At 47.9% G+C, this 23,263-nt stretch overlaps 1 protein-coding gene across 1 annotated transcript in view; it reads right to left on the minus strand.

Moving 5' to 3' along the window:
* Positions 1–23,263, minus strand: part of LOC120760121 (peroxidasin homolog) — a 42,133-nt gene that overhangs the window by 2,955 nt on the left and 15,915 nt on the right. Inside the window, exons 3-19 of the mRNA XM_040080070.1 lie at positions 22,250–22,321; positions 21,926–21,997; positions 19,493–19,564; positions 17,929–18,000; positions 16,223–16,392; positions 14,001–14,118; positions 12,316–12,485; positions 11,583–11,855; positions 11,301–11,417; positions 9,181–9,339; positions 7,985–8,097; positions 7,049–7,205; positions 5,376–5,484; positions 4,453–4,610; positions 1,681–3,184; positions 1,068–1,202; positions 308–516 (exon numbers count right to left, since the gene is read on the minus strand). Coding sequence (XP_039936004.1) covers positions 308–516; positions 1,068–1,202; positions 1,681–3,184; positions 4,453–4,610; positions 5,376–5,484; positions 7,049–7,205; positions 7,985–8,097; positions 9,181–9,339; positions 11,301–11,417; positions 11,583–11,855; positions 12,316–12,485; positions 14,001–14,118; positions 16,223–16,392; positions 17,929–18,000; positions 19,493–19,564; positions 21,926–21,997; positions 22,250–22,321 — 3,680 coding nt within the window. The remainder of the gene's footprint in view (positions 1–307; positions 517–1,067; positions 1,203–1,680; positions 3,185–4,452; positions 4,611–5,375; positions 5,485–7,048; positions 7,206–7,984; positions 8,098–9,180; positions 9,340–11,300; positions 11,418–11,582; positions 11,856–12,315; positions 12,486–14,000; positions 14,119–16,222; positions 16,393–17,928; positions 18,001–19,492; positions 19,565–21,925; positions 21,998–22,249; positions 22,322–23,263) is intronic.

Below are 23,263 nucleotides of genomic sequence, written 5' to 3' on the forward strand. Positions count from 1 at the left end.
GGTCAGGAGGTTGGACAGGATGATTGCTGCAGGTCCTTTACAACTGAAATATTCTATTCTGTTCTATTCTATTCTATTCTATTCTATTCTATTCTATTCTATTCTATTCTATTCTATTCCATTCCATTCCATTCCATTCCATTCCTATGCTCTATATTCAGTTCTCTTTGCACCCAGTTGCTGACACAAGGGTCTCATGGTGCAGCCAGAAATCAGCTAGGATTTCATAAGAGCTGCAGTGGCATGTGACAAATGCCACCCAGAGTGATGCCCACATCAGTCAGAGCCAGAGCATCCCGCTCCTTACCCTCACAGCAGTCCTGCCACAGGCGGAGGTCCACGGCAGGGATCTCCTCACAGCTGACCATGCCCTGCAGGTATGATGCCACCTGGAACACATCTCTCTGCAGCTGCTGGACGTGGTCACTGTTGTCACAGATGACACGAGCCAGGGACGCCTGTCTGATCTGAGTCAGCTGTGCCGGCGTGAACACTCCGGGGTTCTCATACCAAAATCTGCAGTGGGGTGTAATCACAGCGTGACTCAGGAGTGGGAGAGGAGTGAGTGAGTGAGTGAGTGAGTGAGTGAGTGAGTGAGTGAGTGAGGCTGGGAGAGGAAGAAGAGCTCCCTGACATCTGTGTGGCAGCACCCACACCCCTCAAAATGAGTGTCTGCTCTGGTGTCAGGTGGCTGCAAACACAGACGCCTTTTTCTGAACCCACAAACCCCTGTGCTCCTGCCCTAAGTGCATCACCAGGCAAGGGTGTCCCGTTCACACAAGCAGCAAACAGGGATTAGAAAGAAGCTCCTGTGGACATTTTCTAGGATTTTCATGAGATATTGGGGACATCCTCAATGGTTCCCAGTGTTCTGCAGTGAAATGAGAATCATTAAATCAAGAAAGGACACCTTGACAGTAACTGTGACAAGTGTTTTTGCAAATACACTGTTCCTCATACCATAAGGCAATAGATAAAAAAAAATTACAGACTCTGCTTCTTCCTGTAAGGCAAAAAACCTCCCAAAGGGCATACCAAAAGATTTGGGATGATTCCAATGGCAATACCTGTCTCCATCCCTCAACCTTCTGAACTGAGTTGTTAAGAGGCACATCAGTGTTGGTCCCACTCTGGTCCCAGGGACAAGATCCTCCACCATAAGAGCTGGAAACAGGTCAATATTTTTGGTAGTTCCATATAAACTGCAGGATAACAGATATTAAAAAAAAAAAAAAAAAAAAAAAAAAGTTAAGGGGCTTTCAAAGAGCAGTGATAATATAAATCTGATACCCACATAGGAGTTTGTATGTCAGGAACTCATCTGGACAATATTTTTAATGGTTTTATCTAAAAGACAATAGGATAAAGACCTGCCTTGGAAGAGGCAGCCAGGGCAGATAGGACGCAGTTTAGTCTGACTGGAAAATAGCTCCAAGGCTCAATCTGCTCCCAATCTACACCACGGCAGTGCCTGACAACATTCCACCCAGAACCAGACTGGTCACTTAGAGAAACTTCATTTGTCTTACCCCATTGTTAAACCACAGTTATTACCCTATCTTAACATCTGTGGGGGGCAATATCTGGGAAGGTTATTCCATGGGTGTACTGGAAGAAGCAGGAACTTTTCACTGACTGGTCTCCAGTAATTTTGATCCTTCCACATCCAGGCTATAGTACCTCCTGAGCTTTTCTCTGATCTCCAAGTTCTTTATCTCATTCCGAAGGTCCTCAAACTCCTGCGCAGAGGAGAGGTTGCAGAAGACCCTGAAGTCGTTGTAGGGCGGGATGCCGTGGTCTCGCCCTCTCTGGATGTTGATAGCGGCCAAGTCCAGTGACACAGAGTGTGCCATGGAGAAGAGTTTCTCCGTCAGCTCCATGTTGAGGAGTTCAGAGGGCACCCGCATTTTCCCAGGAACCCCAAACAGCCCACGGAGGAGGGGGTCGATCCCCCCTTCCTGCATGATCCTGAAAGGGGAGAAGAAGGCCTTGTGCAGGGGGATGTGTCCTTGTCGGATGGGCTGGAAGGTCTCGTTCAGCCGGTACAGGAATGGGTTGATCAAGGTGTGCCCGAAGCGGAAAGCGGCCGTGGCAAAGGCGTTGAGAATCCCCGCGTTGACGTTGGGGTCGTAGCCTTTGTACTCACCCAGCATCTTCATCCCAGCCTCCCCGAGGACCTTGGGCAGCCAATGTGCGTAGGTGATGTGCTGCATCTGGGCACCCACAATCTTGCGCGCCTCGTGGTACAGGAGGTCCCCGTCCCAGTGCGGGTTGAGGGCAGCCAGCTCAGCGGCAAGGCGGTTGTGCTCCCGGAACCACAGCGTGTGCATGGCCGTGAGCCCCAGCTGCTCGTTGGCGCGGTGGTCTCCTGCCAGGAAGCACGGCACGGGGCTCTCGTTCTCATCCCTCATGCACTCCGTGGGTGGCCCCACGGCAAAGGGAAGGAGGTGCTTCCCCGAGCTGGGTACAACTTGCCCTCGCTTCAGCAGCCCTTTCTGGCCGCTCAGATCCCGCAGCTCCCGCGACTCCTGCTCCGTGCTGCCGTAAACGTTGGAGGCGTCGATGTAGGATGTCAGGTGGTTGATCTGCTCCCTGGCATAGACTGAGTTCATCAGCAGGGAGGTCATCCCGCTGCCACACACGGGGCTCGAGCGCGCAAAGAACATGCAGCGCCCGTTCCGCACGCGGGGGTCGTTGGCGGGGACGGCGATGGAGAAGCAGGGAGGGTCGTTGCTGCACACCTCGCTGCAAGGGGCTCCGTCGGAGAAACGGGACATGCTGATGGCTGCCACTGTCTGGTCCATGTCGTGGTCCAGGAACTGGCCCCACTGCATGAGCATGTGCGTGAACTGCTCATCGGGGGTGATGGTCTCGGTCCCGATCATGGCAGTGGAGACAAGGCGAGGTAGAGGAAGGGGCAGATCCCTGGCATCTTCTGCCAAGGAAAACCCTCGGGGGAGGTTAAATCCATTCTGGTAGGCGGGTTTGAGGAGCCTCTGGAAGGCCGTGAGGGATGCACCCCACATGGGGTGCTGGAGGTTGTTACAAGAGCCGTCGTGCGTCCTGTACTTCTTGTGGAAGCAGATGTCGGAGCAGTTGGGCGTGCGGCGGTGGGCGGAGCAGCCCGACAGGTTGGCGATCATGGTCAGGTAGTGAGGGGACACCAGGTCGTTGTAGCGATAGCCTGCAGAGGGAAGGGCAGAGCACCAGGTCAGGCATCAGCTGCAGCCTCCTGATTCCCACTGTCCCACGGGACGGCTCCGTGTGAGAACCCCGGTCAGGATGGGCACAGGATGGTGGGGTCCCCGAGCGCGGTGTTGCTGTGGAATTTATGGGAAGCAAAGGAAGCACAGGATCACACCAGGCCCACAAAGCAAGAAAGAAAGGGAAAAGAGTTGAACTGCACTGAGCTGGAAACCAGAAATATTGTGACTGGCAGAGCAAACTGTGGGGGTGGTCTTGGTCCCTATTCTAGGTTTATTTTATGGCTCCCTGGGTTATTGCTGCCACCACGAGCTCCATCAGCCACCCAAGCTCTACGTGACCAGCAGCAGGAAGCCGTGGGTGACTGCCAGGGCGCTGCTGCGCCGTGTGAAAGCGCTGAATGATGCTGCATTGTGTGGATGCTGACAGGGCAACGAGGAGGAGAGGCTGGCAGGCCAACCAGCCCAGACCAGACCTGCCGCCTGGAGAGAGACTCTTCGCACCCTGGAATACATCCAGGCAGGAAAATATTTACAGGCCCCAAACACAGATGCCTGCTACATGATGAATCACACGTATAGAAGCACGCAGTGTATGGGAATGTTCACTGTATATCAAGGAAGTGCCAGGTAGGAAGTTTTGGGGTGCAGCTGCTGCATGGTTGGACCTCATTAGGTATTTTTGGTGCTACACTGCTTTGTTGTTTGCTATCTTACCTCAGCAGAAGGAACCTGAGTTGCTGGGACTCACCTGAGTTTGTAGCTAAGAGGTCAAAGTAGTAGAGACAGAAAAGGGATATCCCACTTCCTCTGCAGCAGCACCCAAATACCTCAGAGTTCACAGCACTGTTCTCATTGCCATTTGGAGGGCAGGAAACGTCTCAGACCATGCTGTTGAGGGTCTGAACTTCAGACCCACAAAGATACTCCTTTTTTAGTTAGATGGTTAATATTTTTTTGAGGAACAAGGCTTTTATAACCATCTAAGAAACCTTTGCCAAAACAGGGAATTAAAATATTTTTCATCACATTTGTTCAGTGAACACAGGACCAGCCCTTCAGCTGTTAAGAAAAACCACAAGCTATAGAAAGAATTGGCACCCAGACAATGCATTTCTTGGTATACCCAACATTTATCTGTATTTTTTGATACACCACCACACATTTTTAACTTCCTGGATGTCTACACATAATTGTTTTCATTTCATCCTGCACACAAAATTAGGAAGGGGAATGAAAACTCTCCTACCTGTGACATTCATGTCCACGATCAGCCCTTGTTGCACGTGTTCCTGAATCAGCTGCAGGGTCCTTTCAAAGATCTCCCCTGCCCTGGCTGTCTCGATGGTGTAGGGATCCCTCGGGTAGCGGAACAGAGCCAGGAGGTCATTGGGAGTCTTGGGGCGCCTATTTCCAGGAATTAAAAGTGATGCAGGATCATTAAAATTAGTCAATTTTGCTCAGGGCAGCGAGGCCCTACAAGCAGCAAGAGTCAGGCTCTAAGCTGGTCAAGTGCTTGGCCCCCAAATTAGTGCATAAGACCATCGTGGCTTGCCTGCACATTGCAGATGATTAAAGAATGGCTTTCTTTTTCCCCTGGAAAATGCACATATTTAATTCCCTCAGTTTCTCTGGGCTTTTTCTGTGATAGCGATTTATTTTTTCACTTTTCAACAGCTGAAACCCAGAAGGTTTCTGGCTTAATACAAACTATCCATCCTTCCAATAAAAACATATATTGGGGTAGAAAAGGAGGGAGTCATATTCACTAGAGAATTTATTTTTTATTGAGGAAATGGTTGGAATTTTTATATTATTTTTTCTGTTCACCCTCCACAAAGTCAATTGCATTCATAAAATGACTACTCTGATTATTTTCCTTTTTATTCTCTATCTCCAGAACCAACTCCAGCTGACAAAACGCAGATGGAAGTGACATAAGAGACGATGCTCGTGTATCTCATTTTTCCAGAATCCCAAATCTGTTGGGAAGCTCTGTCACATCCTACATGGCGCAGCTTCAACCTCCAAGCACTCGTAACAATCCCGTAGCTTTCCTTTGCGGGTTGCCAGTGATAAAACGAGCTTTGAGAAAGCTTCGTTTCTTGTGGGGTTTTTAAATCACTTTTCAGCTTCAGGCAGGCCCCAGCTGGAGGCTCTGCCCACACTTACTTGCTGAAGAGCTCGGTACGTGTGGAGTTGATGGCGTGGTCCACGCTGCTGATGGCCTCGCGCAGCGACGTGGCCACAAACGTGTCCCCGCTCCGACCCACGTCCGTGGCTGCCCAAAAGCACAAAGAAACAACGAAACACCCTCAATTTGCTTCGATATCAGCTGCCCCTCCCAGCTCATGAAAATCCGTGGGCCAGCACCAGCTCCAGAGTGACCTCAGTGCGGGACAAACCGCGTTTCTCTACGTAATATAAACACCATGATTTTTTTAAGACACATATTCTGAAGAATGTGAACTGCCTGAAAAAGAAGGTGGCTTTCTCAGGAGATGTCTGTGGACACACAGTCAGAGTTTTCTCCTGTACGGCTTTGGGAAAAAAAAAAAAAAAAAAAAAAGTATGTTTTGGTTAGTGGTTAAACTGCAAAAAGAAAAGGTAAAAATCACAGTGAGTTAATCCAAAATAACATATTTGCTTTCCACAAAGGTACTTCTCAAATTCATGATATTAATTTAAATATATTGTTCATACATTAATTTTCTGTTTGTGGAACACTTTACTTATTAATTATTGCTGGTAATTAATAGATATTTATGATCATCATAGTTCAAACTTAGTGCTAACATAACTGCTACATAATTTTAAATCAAAAATACCAAAGCTGTTGTTGGAATACCTTCAGAAGTAAAGACATCACTTCTTTAAAATTACTACAGGATGCATTTTTTAAGCCAGGGCCTTTGTCACAGCTGAACAAACCAGTTCCCAGCTGGCTACTGGTTTGCTTACTGGGGAATGAGGCACCAATCAAGAATAAACCACAGAAGTTATCTCAGGAATTATTTCAAACAACAAAGACATTTCTGACCATTTTCAGCTCCTTGCTTACAACCCCTATATGGAAAACATCATTAAATTCATCGAATAAGCAACTCGCTATCCACTCTGGCTATTGCTGGAACAGCTCTTCACTTATATTTTAATTTTTTTTTTCTTGCCTTTGATTTCTTTTTTCCTTTGCCAGTTTTATTACCCTTTAAGAGGTACAATTTCCACTTCTGACCTCTGATTTGACCAGCAGAGGAGAGCTACTCCTCCTAGTTCATTGCAGCTTCCCTAACGCACAGAGCAGGAGATTGAAAACCAGATTTTGTTCCCATTCTCAAGAGTGGTACAAGGTCTGAGGTTGGACTTGATGATCTTGGAGGTCTTTTCCAGCCTTACTGATTCTATGATTTTATGATTCTCTGACTGAGCAGACATTTAAACCCTGTATTTGCAGCGACAACATTGTTCTGCTCCTCCCTTCCCCGGCGTGCGAGGTTTTGGTCAGATGATGATTTGTGAGCATGTTGGCACATTTTAATAAGTTTCTCCCTCCCAGCAGAGGCAACAGCTACATGGACACTGACAGCTGAGCTGCAGGAGGAGGTTTAAGTCAACACCTTTGGCTTTGCAGGGAGCAACTGCAGCTCAGCTGAGCAAACAGCGAGGGGCAGCTGGGAGATGCGTGGGCTTTCAAATGAGGTGACTCCCGTCCAAGGGACCTGTCTGCAAAGAAGCTGAAGAAATCATTTCTTACATAATTATCTGCTCAAAGTGTAGCTGTCGACAGAGCACAGCAGCACCTCTGTACACGGGAGCCAGAGAAGGCTCAGGGGAGGATACAGTACCAGTGATGGTGAGCTGCATGGCACTCGAGGTGAAGCCAAAGGGGTTCCTTGCTATGCACTCGTATCTGCCCTGGTCAGCCACACCCAGGTCCTGAATGGAGAGGGTCCCATCCTGGCTGATGTGGAACTTGCCACTCTCTGTGATCTGGATGCCCTCCTGTTGCGCCATGAAAAGACAGGAAGCTGTGTCAGAGCAAGGAAAGCTTCCCACCAGCCCAGCTTCAGCCTGCTCAGCAAACCCAGGGATGGATGTGATGAACAAATGTGGCCACCAGATGTTAGCATTGCTCTTCCAGAGGAACCAGAGAGACGTCCAAGGACACCTGCTCCTGATGGGACCCACAGTGGTCCTTCTCAGCTCCTTCCCCTGGCCCAGCCCAGGCCATCCCCACAGACAGGCTGGCTGGAACAAGCCCCAGGCCCTGATGCCCTCACAGAAGTTTTGTAGCACAGAAATTAAACTGACATGTTTTCAGTTTTAGGACAACCTGAAACTGATTTTTTCTGCTGGCCTTGACCTGCAGATCCCAGCTTTTGCTGGCTCTGACAGCAACACTCAAACCCAACCTCTCAGCCTGGCTGGTAGCTGACTTTAGGTTTTACTTTTTTATTTTCCTGCTACTTTCTGCTGCCCTGCCGCAACCTAAAGCTTGCTCTGCTGCGCTCTCAGGCCCTTTCCTTCTGCTCCCACTGCTGGTTGAGCAAGAAACATCACTGGCTTCAAGTGATTCTTTTGGAAGGATAACAGGAGAATATTTGCTGCGAGCCTAAGAAACCACACTGTTCTCTTAAAAACCCCAAATCAGTGGAAATGTTGGGCTTTATCCACGTGTATTGAAAAACTACTGAAGCTGGGAGAGGTGCTGAAGGAGGGGGCTGTTTAATTCACCCCAGAGGAGCCGCCCCTCTCCCCAGTGATGTGAAATCACCACGTACCTTGACCCACGTTATGGTGGGCCGGGGGTCTCCCTGGGCAGCGCAGGAAATGGAAACGTCCTGGCCTGTCTCTGCCACCAGGTCTTGGGGGGGATGAAGGAACACCGGGATCACTGCGCAACACAGGGGGAAAAAAGTCATTGGGGCGAAAAATGCGTCACGGAAAATAGAGAAATCTGTGTGTAATAAATCATCTCAGCGTGGGAAAAGCAGAGCTGCTGCGCTTGCAAGGGCTCTGCAGAGGGGCAGCAGCTCGCCCTGTGCTCCCTGTCTAGCTACCAAGCTCTCTGGTCATGAATTTATGTAATTTATGTTCATTATTTTCTGCTCCTCTGCATCTCTACTCGGGGCAATTACACAGGAATGTGCTGCATCATTTAAAATCCTTAATTCAAAGGCTCTCTAGAAAAGATGCTCCAGCTGAAACAGGGATCATGACTTGCTTCAGGAATTATTGGATGAGGCTCTCTTGAAGTGTTAGTCAGGCCAGATTAAGTAATTATACTGATCTTGCTGGTCTTAAAACGTCCTGTGAGTTCTGTGCTTGAAGCTCCACTAATTTTATTCTTCTAGAGAGTTTCTTTCCCCCCAGTGTGTCATTAGTAAAACCCTGCCCTGTTTGTGAACAAGAAGGGAAGTTTGCTTATTTAGAAGAATAATTTACAAGGAAAAAAAAATAAAATTAGTCAAAAGCTTAAAAAAAAAAAAAAAGGGAAAAAAAAAAGAATTTAAGCTTTAATTAAGCAAAAGCATCCCTGTCCAACTTGTGTTTTACAGTGTCTTGCTTTTAGAAAACCTAAATTTAGTTTGAAGCTATGACCTGCTAGGGAATGTTTAAGACAAAAGTATCGAGAGCCAGACAAAATTTTAAAATTGAAAAAAAAAAAACCCATATATTAGTAAGAATTTAATTAATACTTGTTTGTTTGTTGCAAATTACCCAGTTTTTCCATTACCGGGGAGTTTTTCCCAGTGACAACTCCCAAACTGCACCGCCTTATCCCAACTTACAAACGTCGGGAAACTCGGGAAGCCTCTCCAACATTTCCCACCAGCTGACGGAGCCCTCGTGGGCAGAGACATCCGTTCCCAGGGGAGATCAACATCCCACCCCGTAGCAAAGGGGGGCAGCTCCCTGCCATAAAAACCACCCGGATTACAGCCACACCTCCGGCGGCGCCTCGTGCCCGGCTCACCTCGTGGCGTCACCGAGAGCTGCGCGGCGACGGTCCTGACGCCGATGGCGCTGACGGCGTGGCACTCGTACTGCCCGTGGTCGTGCAGGGCCACCCGCCCCAGCCGCAGGGTGCCCGTGGACAGGACGCTGTGCCGCCGGTCGCTGGGCAAGGGCCCGCCTGGGCGAACGAGCAGCTCGTTAATTCCCCGCGACGGCCCTCGTCCCATTGATGCCAAGACGGTTTTTTTTTTGCTTTTTGCGCGCTCTTCCTATCTCTTGGCGGCTCTGGAGGGTGCTGCTGTGTTGTTGTAGAGTTTCCTAACTCCAGCATTTTTGCTGTTGTATTCCTGAGGGCCAGCTCTGATCTTGCTTCTAACCAAGGATAAGACACCTTCCCAAGACACTTTCTCATGTGTTAGACATGAACACGTAGAAAGGGGGGAGGCTTCAGAAGGGGTTAAACCAAGAGGGGGAATTACTTCATTACCTGTGTTTCTTACTGGGGATTCTTGTCAATTATGCTAATTTGCTGAACTTATAAAACTGTGCTTGCCCTGTGTCACGTGTGCTTCAACACGTGTGCATTTTTAGCACATTTTCAGTGTGCAATTTGCCATAGTTGCACCTGGACACCTCCAATTAAGAACTTGTTTTTATATTACTTATATTAATATTCTCTCAAAAGTGGTTTGAGTTGTTTCTAGATTTTGAAGGAGGGGTCTGTGTGATAGTCACACATTTAATTTCCTTCCCAGCATCAATTGCCCTGAAATTCCACCTTTACACACTGAGTTGTCTGATCAGCTGGGAAGAGCTGGAACCATTTTCTTTCCTTCTAAGTATTTTCTTAGTGCAACCTGCAGATTTTTTGACCCTTGATGGATAGCAAATCCCTCTTCAAATTGTCCAAACTCTCTGTTTCATCAAATAAATGGGAACATTTGGCATTGCCTTTCTAAATTTGTTGGTCTAATTATTTTGGTTTAGAAACAGCTGTTTCAATATTTTCTCTGTTTCAGGAGAAAAGCTGAGAACTAAACTGCTTTAACAAACACAAAATTATCAAACTTTCTCAGGTTAGCAACTTTTTTTTAATATATATATATACTCAATTTTCCTCCATTTATTAATCCTTTATTTATTCATCCCAAATACCAAAACCCCACACTCTCAAAAGTGGCTTTGAGCTGAGCAATGATGCACCACTTCCTCTCCTCTTGTCTTGCTTTTAGCATGTGAAAGCAATGTAAAGCTTGGTTGATTTTTTTATTTATGGAGTGCTGAGTGCAAACCTGGTTAGAAAGCAGTTATGAACCTTACTTCTTGTCACTGTGCTCCTTTCCACGTGCCTAAGATGTATTTTCTGGGAATTGGAGGAAAACAGGTTAAAGGAGATGGAGAACATGCTGGCAGAGCAGAATTTCAGCTGGTCCTTCTTAGCTCTGCGTCAGGGCCATTGCTGTGGAAGCTGGAACACAATACCCACAAAATCTCCACAGCCCTAAACCATTAATTATGGCTTGTGAAGCATAAGGAAAAGCTGGAGGACCTCTGGGCCAAGCATTACTGGCTTCTGTCCCAGAAAGTGTTGGATGAGATCAGTTCAGTGGAGCCAGCATTAACAATTATTTGAGACTTTAGAAGTTCACCACCACCTGTTGTCCCAAAATCCTTTTTCCTAAGCTAAGAGAAAACTCTGAGGTGTGCCAGTGAATGGTGCCCTTCTGCAACGTGCTCCCCAAGGGCAGCAGATCAAGGACAATGACACGGAGCTGGCACATGGTGGTAGTGCAAAAGGAAGTGGTGGAATCATCATCCCCAGAAGTGTTAAAAAAAAAAAAAGTGTAGATTTGGCATTTAGGGGCACGGTTTAGTGGTGAGCAGGGCAGTGTTGGGGTAAAGGTTGGAATTAATGATATTAGAGGTCTTTTCCCACTCAAACAGTTCTGAGATTGATATCCACTGACCTGGAGTCAGTGATCTACAACACACCTCCTAGTGGGACTGGGTCTGTGCTGGTCACAGTTTGTCCTGTGCCACCACTGTAAGGCACCCTGGGCCAGCAGCTCCGCTGTTCCCACCCACACCCTGTGGATGATGGCATGGGAGAGAGAAACCACGAGTCAAGAGAGGCAGTACCTGCCCTCGTCCAGGTAATCACTGGGGGAGGGTGACCCTCAGCAGAGCAGGGGAAGTCCACGCTTTGTCCCTCGGTGACAGTCTGATCGGTGGGAATGACGAGAAACCTGGGAGAATCTGGAAGGGAAAGCAATGGCTGAGCAGCAGGAAACACTCGGGCAGCAAACTCAGGGAGTTCATGGGAGCAGAACCAGTCACAAGACTCAAATTCACTCCGCTGACCAAACAGTGTGTCCCAGAAATGCCACAGAATCTCCACAGTATCAGCCTGGGAGCCCTCACCTTGCACGATGATCCTTGCTGTGGCCTGGATGGATCCCTCGGAGTTGCTGGCATTGCAGTTGTACTGCCCCTGGTCCGAGAAGGTGACGTTCTGAATGAAGAGTCCCCCAGAGCTGGTGATGGTGAAACGGGAATCCTGTGGCAAAGGAGAGCCCGTGCCAAGGGTCCAGCTGATGCGAGGGTGGGGGTGCCCAGAGACCCCACACTCCAGGGTGACACTTTCTCCAATCAGTACTTCAGTGTTCTGTGGTTGGATCACAAAAGTGGGCTTGGCTGGAAGGAAAGGAGAGCTTTAGGAACCAGCTCTGCTGCCTGCTCACTGATGGGCAGAAGCTGCTTGAACTCCTCTGCAAGCCTGCAACCCACCCTGGCTCTTCCCTGACACCCAAATCCTCACTGTGAGCAATGCCCCCAGCATCTTCCAAACACCTCCTCACACCCACACACTCAGTGCTGGAGCTTCCCCACACCCGTGTCCCACTCACCCTTGTGCTGCAGAATTCATCCCAGATTTCAGACTCCCTCCCCAGCCCCAAATTGCCTTCAATCCTTGAGTGTCCCTCTTCCCTCTCCACTGGGAACCCCTTAAGCTTGGGCTTTGGCTGTCACCACTCTCTCCCGCAGCATACCAAGACCATCTTAGCACATACGAAGCTGGGACTGACTGTGATTTAGCTCCGCTCCCATCCCCAACCCCAGCCGGGGCGTAAAGGGGTGCACAAAGCTCAATTACACGGGGTGCCAGAATAGCGCAGCACGACCTCCTGCGTCTTGACCTCCCCAGCAATGTTCTTGGCCATGCACTGGTAGACGCCTTTGTCCGACTCCTTGGTGTTCTGGATCATCAAGGTACCATCTTGCAACAGGTTCAGGCGGTCGTCATCTTCCATGTCTATCTTATTACTGAAAAAACAACCACAAACAGGCAAAAAATGAAGGGAATAAAGACTGCTGGTTCCCCCTGGGGGGATCTGGGGGCTTTGCATTGCAGTAAGTTGGGGTTTCTTGGAGCTATTCTGAGACTTCATGAAATTTGCAGCGAGAGTTCTGATTCACAGTGCTGAACTGCAGCTCCAGCTCTGATTTGCTCCCTGGGTGAGCTGCTCTTTTTCTCCCCACTGATTACACAGGACATTTACAGCCCATCAGGAGAGCACTCTGTTCCCATGTCACAGCATCGCTGCCATTCTCAGGGCGTCCTGGCCAGGAAAGCCTGTTCTCCTTGCTCACTAAGAGCAAATTTAACAATGAATTAATGCTGTTCTCGTGTGCAGCCATTGCTATTCAAGGCTCAAAGGCCTCAGAGGAGCAAAAAGCTCTGAGAAGTCACCATGGGACCCCAACACAGATTGGACTTCAACCCATCCCAGAGCTGTGAAACCTCTCCCTTCTTTCTGCAATGACCTGCGACCCCTGGATCCCAGCCCGTGGCATAAGGTCCCAGTGCTGCATCCCATTTGTCCTAGCACGAAGGAATCTTGGACGGCTGCAGATGATGGAAAGGGAAGAAGGGACCTCTCTCCCCCTAGGACAAAGGCTGAACCCACTATGCAATCTAATCTGCTTGCTGGGCATTTATTTAATTCCCCTGGTGTCTCCTCACTCCAGCCATATCTCGTTTGTTGAACATTTATTATCATTACCCTTCTTACATTGCTGTCTTTGGGAGCCTGCCAGCGTTTCCCTAACAAAACCTTCCTTCCAAAGGGACTTAACTCAGCCGTAAACTTTTGCTCTGGGCTGAAACTCTGCCTGGTGGGGGGTTTGCTGAAGAAGCACACATTGATCATTTTTTATTAATAACTGAACCCTTCTCAGGCTTCACCAGACAAGAAGCTCATAAAGCAGCTTCACTTCCACAGTGGGCACCAAATATTTTATTGTGTAGAATTTCCCAGAACACTCTGGCATCTAGCACAAAACCTACACATGAATTTGCAAATTCTGTTCTTCAGTGGAGCACGGAAATTTTTCCGTTTGGAAAGAAGCCTCATACCTTGCACGATCAGCCTTTAGTGAGAAGCATTTCAGCAGTTAACAAATGGCAAGCGTGGTGGCTGAGAGCAACATGAAACACTAATTTTTTTTTTTCCAGATCAAAAGACAATTGGTTTCAGCCTGCAGATTATGTTTATAGGAAAGTTATAAGCTCTCGGAATCCATCACAAACACAGATGAAATATTTCAAATGCAGATGAAAACACCACTTGGATTATGTGGTCACCAGAGAATGCTGTTAAAAGGAAGGTAAATATAACCCATGAAATAATCTTTTTTTTTTTTTTTTTTTTTTTTTTTTTTTTTTTTTTTTTTTTTTTTTAATGTTGGGTGAAACAACTTTTGTAATTACAGGCAGGCACTGAAGAGCTCAGTGCTTGAAAACCTTTGCCACCCCAGGGCTCCTTGCACGTAACTTACTTGTTGTGCAGCCAAATAATGGCCGGCTTTGGGTTGCCTTCTGCCCTGCAGGTGAAATAAACTGTGTTTCCCAAGAGCACATCGACGTCGTGGGGTTCTGAGGTTATTCGAGGCCTCTCTGCAAAACACCATTTGAACACAACCCAGTCCAAAGCAGCACAAAGCTACCTGTGCAGCCCAGCTGCACACAGCACCCACCCTGCAGTGCCCCAACAAACAGGCACCAGGCACAGCCCCAGGCACAGCAGCATCCGCCCAGAGGCACCCCAAAGCCCCTAACACCTGCAAATATCATGGGGGAATAGCAGCATGCACCTGTAAAGGCCCTGGGGAACTGTTGCTGTTCCCATTCCCAGTATGCTGGGCAGTGGATCAGTTCCCACAGAGCTGACTGTACAGTGGTTCATCACAGAGCTGGTCTCTGCCTCCCCCCAAAGAAGGAAAGAAGTCAGTAGCATCCTCACTTGAGTGGTTTTTCTGCCCTTGGCAGCCTGCGGCTTCCTGCTCCACCTGAACACAGAGCCAGCTCCCTGCAAACCACACCACTTCCTTCCCAACAGGATTTCATTCATTATGGCCCTAATTCATCATCCTATCCCTGTCCAGCCAAGACTTTCACTGTGTGCTTCACTTGGAGATGCACTCAAGCACCAAGCAAGTCAAACATGGAAAGGATGTGCTAAAACAGGGAGGAATTTAGGGACAAGCTGCAGAGTACTTCATCTCGATTCAGCAAAAATCTTATCCATTTCACAATCTGCATGCTCACCAGCAATCCAGTAAAACCAGCTGGATTATTCCTAAAACTGAGAACCTCTCACCTCCTCCAGTGGAAGGTCAGTGTCCTCACTCCTCAGACCACAAGTAAATGGCGCAGAAAAAATCCCCAATGGCAAACCCAGCAGAGCCCAAACCCAGCACAGCCCAAACCCAGCACAGCCCAAACCCAGCAGAGCCCAAACCCAGCACATCCCCACAGTACAAAATGCTGACCTGGGGCAGATTTGCCCCTGTGGCTCACAGCTGCTCTGAGCTGTGGGTTAATGGTACCAGCAGCTTTCAGACTGACTCAAATATCAGCCGCCCGCATGGGGAGAGCTCTGTATCATTTGTCTTCCCAGATGGCACACCACCAAATGCCAGCAAAATCTTCCCACCAGGTGCTCTGGCTAATTTGACAGACAGCCCACTGTGTTTCCATGCCTAAACCAGAACAAATTTGCACTAACAGCTGTACTGTGGCACTGGGAGTGTGTTGGGGACACCTTGTTGTGTGGCACAGCCACTCCATGTGTCCCCAGCTGCTTTCCCTAGGCCCTTCTTATCCCCCACTCCCTGGAGGTCACAGATCCATTTGTGCCAACTCAACTTTTTGCATGGCTGTGCCTTAAATTAAGCTGTGAAATGGTCAGAATTAAAAAAAAAAAAAAAATTAAAAAAACAAAAAAAATCTTAAGAGAAAAGCTGAATTCAATGGAGAGCTCTTCAAAATCCAGCTGAGCTCACACATTTGGCTCGCAGCAGGGCCATGCACAGCTGGACTGGCATATCCAGGAGGGATGCTAACAGCCAGCCCATGTGGGTGGGAATTTCTCAAACCGACTCTGCCAGCAGCAAAGCACCACGGAACTACAGCCAATGTTTGTGCCAACCTCCACTTAAAAATCAGAGTTATGTCTTACCTCCACTTAAAAATCAGAGATTTGTCTTTTGCTATATGAAATAACTAATTTTAGGATTTTTTCAGAACAAAAACTAATTTAAAATTATGAATTTAAAGAATACCAGGCTTACAAAAGCCATTGGTTACTCCACAGTCAAACACAGCATTCAGCTCCGTATCTACTGTGCTCTCCCTCAGGTTTCCAGGTGTGTTTCCAGCCACTGCGGCTCTCTCGGTGCTTCCCTTCTGTTCAGCCTAATGTGGGGAATTTCCTCTGCTTCCTCACGGTTGCAGCAGATCCTTTACCACCCATACTCCACCCTAAAAGCCAAGACAACAGCCACCAGCCAAAACAGAGCCGCCTCCAACACCTCTGGGGATGTCAGCTTCCTCCCGCAGCCCCACTGGGATTTTCCCATTCCAGCAGTGAAGGAGGGAGAAATCAGGATGCCAGCAGAGGGAAGAGGGAGGAAAAGGGCTGGAGGAAGCAATTCCCAGACCAGCACCCAGCTCCAGGGGCTGGGGGTGGCGGCTGGAGGGGTTTGATGGAGGGGCTCACCGCAGTTGAACTCCTGGGCGGTGAGGGTGACGATGGAGCGGCCGTGCAGGGCGCGCGGAGCCTCGCAGGTGGCTGCGGTCTGGATGCTGCCCTGCTCCGCGTACCTCTTCAGCAGCTCTGCCAGCCACAGCAGGTCACAGTCACAGAGCAGGGAGTTGGAGTCCAGCCGCCTGCAACAGCCAGGGAAAGGCGGCTGAGCTCAGCCTGAGGCTGCTGCGCTGCCTCCTTCCCCAGGGAGGGGAGCGGCCCGCCGGATCGAGGGGCGTCTTGGGTGGTTTGCCCTGCATTTGGTTGTATCCCAAGTGAAAATCTGAGATATCTCATTGCCACAATGGCTAACTAGGATGCTTAACCATTTAGGAAGATTTAATTCGAAAACTACCATCAAGCATTCCCGTTTCAGATAGAAATGATTCGGTTAAACTGGATTGTGCAGTTTTGGACTGCTGGAGGCACGGAAATATTGGGCTTTACCCTGGGATGGAGATTTCAACCTTCACCAAATTCCGTAAGAACTGCCTCTGTTACAGCTTTTCTCTTTTAGCTCCAAGAAAACCTCCCCCTTTATTTATGTGCGGATGGGATCAGACCCTTTCTGTAACCAGCTGTGAGGTGTTGCAGCATTTCTGCACAACTGGAAGAATTTTATTGCTGCAACACAAGCCTGAACCACAGCAAATGGAGCTCCAGTGGCCTCCCAGTGCCCCCAGCCTCTTCCCCGCACTGACCTCATTCCTAGTGCTATCCATGAGGATAAATAAGGGCTACAGGGGGATTAGTTTGTGCCTCCTTCCCCACTGACAGTTTTACAGTCGATGGGCCTGGGCCATTGTGACCGTTTTCAAAACCAGCACAGCCATCCAAAAGAACAAACAAAAAACACCAAAAAACGTGGAAGAAAAACCTAACACTTTCAGGGTCACATATTTGAGAATGTGAGCTCTCACACAGGGCCATGAGCGAGTATTTTATGGACACCCCAGCTTTTTCTCTGGCACCCACAGAGAGCATTTCACAAGATTTTCCCTGTTAAAGAGAAGTGAAGCATTTTACCTGCTTGCAGAAATCACTGGGGGCTACAGTGAGAAATACATTATTTTATTGTACTTGAAAATCACAGCAGAACGCCAAAATTCTTTACCTTTTGCATTTTTTTTCCCTCCCAAACACATAATAGAACTTATTTCCAGAGGTCATAAAACCAGAGCAAGAAGAAGTAAGCTTAAGAGACAGACAGGTTATATGGGAATGGCACCCTGGGGAGCTCCTGCATGGAAAGAGAATCATTCCCCTTGGCACCTCTGTGACTAATTTCATTCTAGAAAACAAGACTTTTCTTTTATGATTTTTCTTTCCATGTTAGATAGTGATCTACAGACATGCTCAAGGTCATAGCCGTGACCTGGACTTTCTACATTTTTCAAGGATGTTTTATGGGTTCAAACTGTTGTGAAGACTTTCCAGGAACGTTCATTCCTGTGGCATTATTAAGCTGTAAGCTGATTATAATTAGACACTTAGCATAAAGAAACTTCTAACTGCTTAAATAAGCTTTCAGGTCCAATCAAAACTGTTTTATAAACTTAGCAGTGGCCTTAGAAGTGCAGCAACTAAAAGCTTTGCCAACCAGGCACATTCTTCCTGATGTCCTGCCCATCTGATTGAAGATAAACAAGTCCTCTTTGCAGGCATTGTTTTTTACTTACAGCCGTTTGAGGGATTCCAGTTGAGAGAATGTCCCTGGATGAATCCTGGAAATCTTGTTGTTGTGCAAGAATCTGCAGTGGAAGAAGCCGTGCCAAAACATTATTCAGTATTTGCACTGCGAGGATGATAACACCCCAGGTCACAACTCAGTTTAAATGCAAGGGCTGCTCATCAAAATGGAGCTCAGCTTTTAAATTCCGTGTTTGTTTCCATGAGCTGGAGGGATTTCATCCCTCGGTGGGTGTGATGTAATATGCCAAAGCAGAGAGTGGGTGTGGGCTGGAAACAGTGACTCAGGATGTGATGGAACAGGTTGAAACTGGACCCTTCCAATTTCTCAGCAAAGGGAGGAGAAAGGGCACAAAATCTCCTCAGACTGGACCCACCCTCTGTTTTCTGGGCCTGGGTCAGCTCCAGTTTAGAAGGGACCTTTTCCTTCTCCTTGTGACAATTTCGCAAGGGCAGCCACTGGCATTAGACATCTCCTGCCTCAGACTCCATGTAGTTATTAACCCAAATTCATGAGCAAATCTAATTCAGACGACAGTCACCTAAACTGGGCTTATCTCTGAACAAAGCTGAGGCAAATTCTCACTTCCAGAATCTTAGCACACGCATTAAACTCCCCAGTTCCTAGGGAGAAACCCTGATTGTGCTAAAATGCATCATCTTAGTGGGGGCCAAGAGGGGATAATTAACTCCCCATTCCCACAATGGTGGGGGAATTCACTTGTGTTTGTTACATCTAAAACTCAGAAGGGACCACTGATAAAAGAGATGAAGCAGTTTTAGTAGGCGGTGGAGCAGGAGAGAACAAAAGCAGCACGGCTCGAGTGCAAATGTCTGCGCACACACGTGTGCACCAGAGCTCAGCCTGGTTGCCCAGCTTGGAGGCTGAAAAACCTTCCTTTAAAATTTAAATCCATAATTTTTGTTGGATCCAATACAGTGACTGAGATCAGCCATGTACTGATCCAGGTCTGAATTTTCCTAAGGGTGTGGGATCCCGTAATTTTATTTCTTTGGCATGTATGGATATAGGGCACATTTCCACACAAACTCTGCTGGTTTCTCCATGGAGTGGGAACCACACATGGACTGTCGTGCTGGTGGCTCCATTCCTGCTAGAAGCAATCCTGGGGAGCAGGAGACTCCATTTCCTTACTGCTTTCTAGAAGGATGTGTGTTTTTCTTGTTAGACTTTCTTCTGAATTTATCCCTTTTCCACCCCCATTTTTTTTGCTCACTCTGCCCAGCAGTGACTAACGTTGCTGACCTTATGCTCAGAGTAAAATTTCTCTTGGCTTGACCAGCTGTAGGACTTTCTGTAGATTTAATTCTATTTAGGTGGAAACCTGAACACAACAGAAAGTGGGAAATTCCCTTCACATCCTCAGTCACCCTCCTACTCGTCAATTATGTAAAATCTCTTTATTTAAATAAGTTTCTGCTTGCATTTTGGAGATAGCACTCCATGCTACCAAAGCTGCTACTCTAAATAAAGGGGTTTTCCCCCCTTCTCCTCACCCTCTTAGTCCCAAGAAATATCCCATTTTTACTCACAGCCTTTCAAGTTTAGGCAGGTCACTAAAAGTTTCCAGCTCCAGGCTTTCCAGGTTGTTGAAATGCAGGTACCTGTGACACGGAAATCACACAGAAATCACACACACATTGCAATTTAAGAGACAGGAGATCCTCCCAGATCAATCCACCAGCGCCCACTCATCTCAGGGCAGGTGTTGAGCAGCCAGAACCCATGCTAATGTCTCCAGTTCCACATGCAAACACAGCAGCCAACATGGCTTTTCTGCTAATACAGACTAATATTTTTAGTTCCACTAAAATCCAAAGTGTGACCTGCCTCTCCAAGGCCTAGGTGCCTGTACCAGGTCACCCCTTGCCATCAAGAGAAGGAATGTGGTGCCTGCAGAGCAGCTCACCACAGTACCCGAGCCTCCCCGTTGCCATGCGCTGTGACATTCACCAGCACGACTGACACATTCCTGGCATTTAGATGGATTTTTGTACAGCCCCCAAACTGCCTAAACTGCTCCCCTTTATTTTACACAGGCATAAATTTCACAGCAGACACAGATTAATCACAGCTCTACAAACGCTCATTCTGCTGTTGTAGCTGACTGCGTGGAGAAATAATTGCCTAAGCCTCCACATGGCTGTTTGATTTGTAATGGAAGGATTCATGATAAATGGTCCAGTATCAGAGCACAAACTGGGAGAGGGTGACTCAGATTCTGCACTGGAGGGTCACAGTGGGGAGGACAGGGACGTGCTCTAATCAGTCTCAGATGTCTGCTGAGGCTGCTTTGGACCTTGAGGAAAGCATCTGATCCTGCCCATCAATCGGGTTCTACTTTTTCTTGAAAAGCTGGCTTGTGGGGGACAGGAAAATGGGGCAGGATTTGAGCAAAGCTATTTCTTCTGGAGCTGAGCCTGCCTGGGATTGAAAACAGATGGGACTTTCAGAGGGTTGTTTGTTGGTTTTGTGGGTTTGCTGGTTTTGTTTTTTTTTTTTTCTTTTATTCGTGACATCAAGTCTGGAATGCTCACTGCTGAAATATCCCTGTGGGCAGCATCGGCCCTCTAAGCTCAGCTCAGAGCCAGTTTCAGCTTCCTAAATTTTCTCCCAGGCATCCTTGCTGAGCTGGCTGATGAAAAACCACATTGCACACAAGCTTGGTGGCACACCTATTGTTAGAATTGCCTGAAACTTCCAATTACGCTCAGTCCTCTTGTGCTGTCAACCTGGAGAGCAAGCTGGATCCTATTCCTTTTACAGTAAAATCCTTGGTTACATTCCAGCCCTATAAATGCTGTGGCTGGGAAAAATTCAGAAATTAGACCAGTTTCACCTTTGGTCTCTGTTCTCCAATGATACAAGGAATTCCTGTATTTCAACTATTTAGGAAGAATAAATAATTAGGAAGAAATTCTTCCCTGAGAGGGTGCTGAGGCCCTGGCACAGGGTGCGCAGAGAAGATGTGGCTGCCCCATCCCTGGAACTATCCAAAGCCAGGTTGGACAGGGTTGGAGCAACCTGGGATAGTGGAAGGTGTCCCTGCCATGGCAGGGGGGTGGAATAAAATGAGCTCTAAGATCCCTTCCAAGCCAGACCATTCCACACATCTATGATTCAAATATCCAAGCTCATGCTCTCTCCAAGTAAGAAAAATCCAGTCCCAGTTTAGGAAGGCACTTCAGAAGAGTCAGACCTCAGTCTGTCCATCTCACCTCGAGAGTGGTGCATCGAGAGTGAAAAAACAAAACTCCTTTGAATAAACAGCAGGGTTTTGCCATACACAGAAGGGGAGAAAATGGGGGCTGCTGGAGTGTCACTGTGATGGAAAACACACGAGGCTCCCTCCACCCCAGATTCAGCACGGAGTGCCACGCAGCTGAGGGAAGGTCATCACTGTGCTTGTTTGGATCCATCATCTTCCCCCTCTGGAATTTCCAGATGCTTTGCAGCATTGGAGCACCACCATCCTGGTAGGTCCCAGGAGTACTCGGCTGCCCCAGCTCTCAGCTTGCACTTCATCCATTCACTCCCAGCAGAGCTTTGGGTGGGAGAGAAACTCAACCAGCGCCCTCAGTTTCAGTAAAGGACCAGATCTGATCCTCTGCTCAAGGGATCCCCAGACACAAACCCAGCAGAGCAGCTGCCTTCTGCTTCCAGCAGACCCCTCTCTCTTCCATCATAAGGTCCTTGGAAATAAAGGCCATCAGAAGCACAGCTGGGCTCTTCCGATGCTCCAGAGGTTTGGGAGCAGGAGAAAACATATGGAACACCAGTAGGATGAGATCTCAGCACTAACTAACCAAAACCAACACTCAGAACAGCTGTTTCCAAATGAACCCAGTGTAGTCTGGCAAATGTGGATGATAAAAGAGCAGAAGCTTCATCCTACCCCTCACTAAGTGCCTGCTGCTCTCCAAGCCTGGGAACACAGCATGCAAACCTGGCTCATCTGTACTTACAGCTGCTCCAGGGAACGGAGCCCGTGGAAGGCATGTTGCTGGATGCTCTGAATTTCGTTTTTATAAAGGTAGCTTTCAAAAGGAGAGAAAGGAGACAGCATTAGGCCAACTGACCAGCAGTTGTGTTCTAAAAAGTCACAGGAAACAGCAATGACCCTCAACCCACAGCAGAACTTGCTGCCAGGATTGAAGGGCAATGTTTTATACCTCTGACACTGAACTCCAAACACACACATTTCGACTATGAAATACTGAATATTGAAATGTTGAAAGTGGGTTGTTAGATTTTAAAGAGGTTAAGAAATTACTGAGCTACCAACTCACAGGTATTTCAGGTTCTCCAGATCTTCAAAGGATCTTCTCACGATTTGTTTTATCTGGTTATTGTTCAGCAGCCTGTTCAAATCAAGAAAGAAAAACACTGGTGAAGTCAGCACGTGTGAGATTTGTGGCATTTCTGCTCTTGCATGCCCGCTGAAAAATTCTGAGTCCAGGCGTCACAGAATTTAAGATTTAGTGGGGTTAGCAAGTTGAAATTTGGGTGCTCACACCAGCCAAGGCAGTGAAAAGGTTTCTCATCCAAGGGGGCCAAATACTTCCAATACCGCAGTTCAAAGTATTTTCCTTACCTTTTGGCACAGTTCTCACCCTAAAGTGGCAATTTTTCCAGGAAAGGGATGAGTGGATGGGAGACAGGCAGAAAGAAGCAGTGAGGAGTGAGATACTAAATCATTGCTGCCACTCTTGTACCACCACAGTGGGTTTTGGAGGTGCCTGGTTGTGTTCAGTGAGCGAGCAGAGTGAGAGCCAGTTTTTAAAAGTACAAATGCAGTTTAAAATGTCAGTTCCCCGTGGAGTTATAGGAGCCATGAAATACTAATAGCTTTGCTCTAATCACTTTGTAACTGATACCCACAAATGAGAAAGAAATAAATTCAACTCTGACTCCTGAGGCTGCTCAGAGAAAACCTCTTTCGATCTCAGGAGCCTTCTGCCAGATTTTAACCCAAAACCTCTGGACCACCTGGCACTGGAGAGCCGTGTGTGACTTGTGTGTGCAGTTGCCATGACTGTGAGTGCAATCGATGGCTGGTGCCAGTGACCAGAAACAGCCCAGCTCTGCAAGAGCCGCGCTGTGCAGCAGCGTGACCACACAGCTGAGCCCTGCAGAGCTCTCCTGCAGCCCCTGCCAAGCCCAACACCGAGAAAACACAATAAATCACTTATAAATAGCTCCCTAACACACAAAGTTTAGCTATTCTTCGTGGCTGCGGTGTCCCACTGATGTTCAGGTCTGGCAAAGCTCAGAGCTGGTGGAGCTTTTACAGCTGAACAGCC

The sequence above is a fragment of the Hirundo rustica genome, chromosome 16 (assembly GCF_015227805.2).
Source record: "Hirundo rustica isolate bHirRus1 chromosome 16, bHirRus1.pri.v3, whole genome shotgun sequence".
Lineage (NCBI taxonomy): Eukaryota > Metazoa > Chordata > Aves > Passeriformes > Hirundinidae > Hirundo > Hirundo rustica.